At 32.8% G+C, this 6,189-nt stretch overlaps 1 protein-coding gene across 6 annotated transcripts in view; it reads right to left on the reverse strand.

The window, feature by feature from the left end:
- ltbp4 (latent transforming growth factor beta binding protein 4) overlaps positions 1–4,520 on the reverse strand; it is a 74,453-nt gene extending 69,933 nt beyond the window's left edge. For 5 of the 6 annotated variants that reach the window (XM_074640906.1, XM_074640904.1, XM_074640903.1 and 2 more), the window contains exon 1: positions 4,211–4,519. In XM_074640906.1, coding sequence (XP_074497007.1) covers positions 4,211–4,428 — 218 coding nt within the window. In that variant the 5' untranslated portion in view covers positions 4,429–4,519. Of the gene's footprint in view, positions 1–4,210 lie in introns of all 6 variants that reach the window. The other variant, XM_074640907.1, reaches the window with a different exon arrangement.
- Between the last annotated feature and the right edge of the window lie 1,669 nt (positions 4,521–6,189).

The following is a 6,189-nucleotide window of genomic DNA, read 5'->3' on the forward strand; positions in this document are numbered from 1 at the left end:
GCGCAGTATTGCAATCCAGCCCTCGGACTGAATGTTTCATCTGGACTTGTATATTGTTGTATTTAGCAGTCAGATAAATGTAGTGCAGTAAAAGTACAATAGTTCCCTGTGAGGCGTAGTAGAGTAGAGGTCTAAAGTAGCATGAACAGACGTGTTTTTGAGTATTTCAGTTGACAGACTGAAGATCTAAAGCGCGCTGGTCCTTTAAATGAAGGAACCTCTTCAGATCAGGTCTGACTGAGTTCACAGATGTTCTCTTGTTCTGCTCTCTGAAGTCTCTGTGAAGCGTCAGCAGAACGTTCTGGAGTAACAGAACGTCGTCTGTGTTCGCCTACCCGCTCAACAACACCTTCATCTTCAAATACAACTTTATCCTTTCTTCTTCTTCCTCCAGGAACAATGAACACTTTTCATCTTCAGCTGATCCTCCAGACAGAAAAACTTAAAAATAAGTGCAAAATAAATAAATACATTTAAAAAAAAATTAAGAAGAATAAATGCATTAAAAAAATGCATGAATAAATATACATTTAAAAATAAAGAAAGAAAAAAGAAAAAAAGAAAGAAAGAAAGAATAAATGCATAAATAAAAAATAAGTGCATTAATAGATAAATAAATACCTAATAAATGCAAAAATAAATTGAAAAAATGAATGCAAAAAATAAATAAATACATTTTAAAATTAATAAAAATAAATATATAAAGATACACCTCCGACACGAGCAGACTGACGGACGCTCAACGACGTCCCCAAACTGTCCGATGGTGGACCGTCAGCTTGGTGCATTAGGACCTTAAGTTACCTGAGGTCAAAAGGTCAAGAGGTCACGAGGCCTTTAAACGTCCAACATGTCTGAGTCTCCTGAGCAGAGCCGGTCCTCACAACGACACCAAAAACAACGAGTGTTAACGGTCTAACAGTTTAACTTTAACTTTGAAGTCTAGAAGGACTTTTTCCTCTTTTCACACACTCACACAAACCTGCTGTTTACACACACACACTCACACACACACACACACACACACACACACACACACACACACACACACACACACACACACACACAGTTTATAAGCCCAGTCAGTCAGTTCACAGGGTTTAGGATTAGGGTGTGTGTGTGTGTGTGTGTGTGTGTGTGTGTGTGTGTGTGTGTGTGTGTGTGTGTGTGTGTGTGTGTGTGTGTGGGTGGGGGGTGTTGACTTTGCATCCATCACTTGACCGTCAGTCAGACTTGCACTTGAGGCTACACACACACACACACACACACACACACACACACACACACACACACACACACACACACACACACACACACACACACACATCAGAGAGAGAATTTCACACATTCCTGAGGCGTCTGCAGTCGGACACACCTGACAGATGCTGATTGGTCAGATGCTTTATGGTGTCACACACACACACACACACACACACACACACACACACACACAGGTAGAGAACAGCTGGATGGTAGACTGTGTCAGCGACCAGCTCGTCTCCAGGTTGATAACATCTGTCCGTCTGTCTGGACTGAAACATCTCAACAACGACTGACGACAGATGTTCGTGATCCCCAGAGGATGAATCCCACCGACTGTAATGATCCTCTGACTCTTCATCTCCAGCGCCGCCAGCACCGGGATGAATAACTGCTAACCCGGCCGTGGACTCTGTGGACTCTGAGTCTCGTTGTGTGAACTGGGTTTGAACTGGGACCAGCGACCACCTGCATCACCTTCACTGAACAGCTGCAGTGAAATACGAGCAACACCTGCAGCTCAGGTGTTTCCTGTCCAGCTATCCATCCATCTCTCTGTCTACACACACACACACACACACATGTGTAGATGTGTGTGCGTCAATATGAGTGAATTATGTTTTAATACTGACCATCAACTGATTGTATAATTCATTAAATGGTTATTTTTAAAATAATTTAGCAGTTATATAAAACAAGATAAATAAGGTGAATTAGTCTAATGTGGGACATTTTTTGCATTTCAGACATTTGGAATATATTCTGATATGAAGCCAATACATTAAATCCACACCCTGTAACATCCGAAAGGCTTATTAGAAAGACAGTAAATAGCCTATATTATCATATATGTTATGCAAAAAAGCATAATTAAATGCAGTTAAAATTTCATGAATCTGCTGCTGAAAAACTCTGAAAAATGTCCAAAAAATGTCCAAAAGAGTCTGAAAAATTTGATAAAATAGTCTGAAAAATGCCCGAAAAATGCAGTAAAACATATTTTTTAAAAAGTCAGAAAAATGTCAAAAAAAAAATGTAAGACAAAAAAATTGTCAGAAAAATGTTGCAAAGTTGAAATGTTAAACTATTAAAATGTTTTCATTTATATATATATATATATATATATATACAGCGATACACAAACAACCGTAGCAGTCAGAGGGTCTATTAGAAGCCAACACATTGAACCTGAACCTGCATAGAACCATTGCTTACCACACAATGCATTATGGGTAATTACTGAATAACCAATAATGCATAGACTTAAAAACAACAACCTGCAAAAATTAGAAATAAACTCATAACTCAACTCAATTTTAACAGCGATGCAGCCCCCCCCCCCCCAGCCTTATAAATAAACATTATTATTATTACATAATTCATCCTGTCCAGCTTTTCTAAACTATATTTCCTAAAGTGGGACAATGTAATATTTGATTAAAATAACACATATAAAGTATATTTACACCATATTATAATATGTATTGATGAACAAACACATCATAAACACATCCTGATAGCAGGATTGTTATATTTATAATACATTTATACCTTTAACATGAAGTTTGTCTAAACACTTTGTCACTGACCTTTACACAGGGTGTCTAATGCTTTAAGTTATCTTGAATATGAATATGTATAATATATAATATACTGTCTTTAGGTGGACCTGATTGAGGGAAATAAAGGGGTCTTGTTGGAGACTATAACTTTGATATAATTTATAGCTATAACCTTTTTCTCCAAACTGTACAGGAGTTCAGAAGGTTTGTGTGAATGAATATGTTTTTGCTCAGTCTTTTTATTGGTATTCTGTACAAAATCCAATAAATAATTGTATAAACAAATTATACCCCCCCCCCATCCCTATAACAATATTACTGCACCATTAAATAAGCAGAGTTAATTTCATAAACAATTACATTATACATATAAATGAATTGTATCCGATAGCAACATAAATGAAACATATACCAAACAAAAACAAAAACAAGAAAAAAATAAATAAATATAATATAAATAAGGACTAAAACCCCCCAGAAAAATAGGTATATTAAAAATAATAATAATAAATAAATTAAAATATATAAATTAAAAAAACTAAGTATAAGTTGTTAATTATATGTAATATGGGGTCAGCAGTTTAAAACTTCAATGTCAGTTGTATCCATGTGTGAGTGAATATTTGTTGTATTATTGTCACCACTGCTTATTGAACCCAACCTCTGATGTCAACCAGGGTCCAGTCTCTTTTCTGTGACTTTTAAACACAACAGCAGATATAGAGTTAAAATATAAAGTGTTTGAAAACAAAAACAAAAATAAAAACAAGAAAAATAAATAAATAAATAAAAAATGAATAAAATAAAAAAAGGAAAGTACCAAAAAAAAACTAGGTGAATTAATAATAATAAATAAAATTGTGAATTATATGTCACCACTGCTTATTGAACACAACCTCTGATGTCAACCAGGGTCCAGTCTCTTTTCTGTGACTTTTAAACACTATTTTTATTATTTTTTATTTATTTGTTTGCAGATATATAAAACTGCACAAAATCCAGTCAATGAAAAAAACAAACAAGAAATATGTCAGGAGAGATCAAGAAGCCACAGGCTTATACAAAGGACCTCCACCCAACCCCAGGAGAAAAAAACTATAACTAAAAAGGAAGAAAGATGTAAACTAACATCATTTTAAAAATACAACAAAAGTTAAACAACAAAATGTGCAGAAAAAACCAACCAAACAGTGGAAAACAATCCAATAAAAACAATGTATCTAAACATATCAAAAGATAATCAGACATCATGAATTAAATGTGATGACAATTTCCTTTTAAAATGTTCTCAGGATAACGAGCTCTTGATAACATGTATTTCGTACACCACCATATCTCAACACAACAGCAGATAAAGAGTTAAAATATAAAGTGTTGGAGCTGCTCACCCGGTCAGAGGAGTCCCCCAGCCAACGAGCTGCCCTCCGGCTGCCCTCACCACCACCACCGGCTGCCTGGCTGAGGATCCCCCGGGGCTCTGCATCCTCCAGCCCGGCTGCAGGACTCCCTCCTCCCGGTCCCGGTCCCGGTCCCGGTGCCGGTCCGGAGGATGCTGAGCGGCGGTGTGAAGAGTTACAATCCAAACGAGCCAGAGAGACACGTGCATGTTTAGAGAGCTGATACAGATCAATTCTTTATATAATTAATCAATCAATCAATCAATCAATCAATCAATCAATCAATCAATCAATCAGTGTCTGATCAGCTCGTGTTTCTACTGATGAACAGCAGCTCGAGCCTCTGGCTTTATGCTGCAGAGCAGCTGCAGTTCTCTGCTCCTATTGGCTGACAGCAGAAGAGACTCCGAGCAGCCAATAAGAACACAGGATTTTACACACACACATTATATTCTGTATATATTCCTTATTAATTGAGACATTTTTAACATTTTTAGATTGCATTTTTTTTTTAATTAACTCAACTATATCACAACTGTATGTTGTACTCTCAATATTAGTTGCATTATTATTTATTATTATTTTACTTGTCTTTCATAAGCTTTCTTTTGTTTTCTTATGTAATCATTTTTTATTATATTTTATATAATTTATATTTTTTTATTATAATTTATTATATTATATTATACAGTATATATATATATATATAAATATATAAATTGAGAAAATGTACCATTTTTAGATTTAATTTAATTGCTTTAATAAACTGTACTCTCAACATCAGTTTCATTATTTATTATTATTTTACTTGTCATTCATAAGCTTTCTTTTGTTTTCTTATGTAATATTTTTTTATTATATCTTATATACTTTCAATGATATTTTATTATATTATACAGTATATATATATATATATATATATATATATATATATATATAGAGAGAGAGAGAGAGAAAATGTACCATTTTTAGATTTAATATATTTTTTTATAAACTCAACAATATCAGAACTGTATGTTGTACTCTCAACATTAGTTGCATTATTATTTTACTTGTCATTCATAAGCTTTCCTTTTTTTTCTTATGGAATCTTTTTTTAATTATATTTTGCCTTCTTTGTCGGCATTATTTTGAATACTTGAATAATGTTTTGTCTGTTGACTCAATGAAGAAAATAACAATGGAAGGAGGCAAAAGCAGTTTTGAAGCCTTTAAAATAAAAAAATCTAATATTTTTTTCTTATTGATTTAATTCTTATTGTGGCAACATTTTACATTCACAAACAAAATCCTTGGCTGTATTTATGAAAGAAATTGAAAAAATATTATATTACCACTATCTCCCCCTTTTAAAATAAGACAGCTGTCAAATCCAATCACATCTTTACCTATAATATAATTTCACCTCACATCTACACACTTATTTTATATAAGAGGTCACAAGACTGGAATAAATTATTATAAAAAAAAGAATAATAAAAAAGAATAATATAATAATAATTATTGTTTTTGTTATAATTATTTTTTTATTATTATATAATATAATTTTATGCAAAATCTTACTTTGTAAATTAACTTTAAAGTGGTCACATAAATGTAGCGCAGTAAAAAGTACAATATTTACTCTGAGATGTTGAGTGGAAGTAGAAATTAACAGAAAAAGGAAATACTTAAGTAAAGAACATCAAAATTGTAGTTAGATACAGTATTTGAGTGAATGACTTGGAAATAGCACAAGCAGGATTACTGTTTTACATTTATAATTGTTCAATGTAATGTTATTATTCATTACAAAAGTTTTTATTTGGAAATAAAAAACACAAATTCCAGTCCTACATTAATTTTTAACAGTAATTGATTAATTAATCTGCAACTATTTTAATAATCAAATAATTGTTTTGTCATTTTTCATGAAAAAATACCAGAATATTGTTTTGTTTCTGCTTCTATGTATATAAATAAATATATTT

This window comes from Sebastes fasciatus, chromosome 7 (assembly GCF_043250625.1).
Source record: "Sebastes fasciatus isolate fSebFas1 chromosome 7, fSebFas1.pri, whole genome shotgun sequence".
Lineage (NCBI taxonomy): Eukaryota > Metazoa > Chordata > Actinopteri > Perciformes > Sebastidae > Sebastes > Sebastes fasciatus.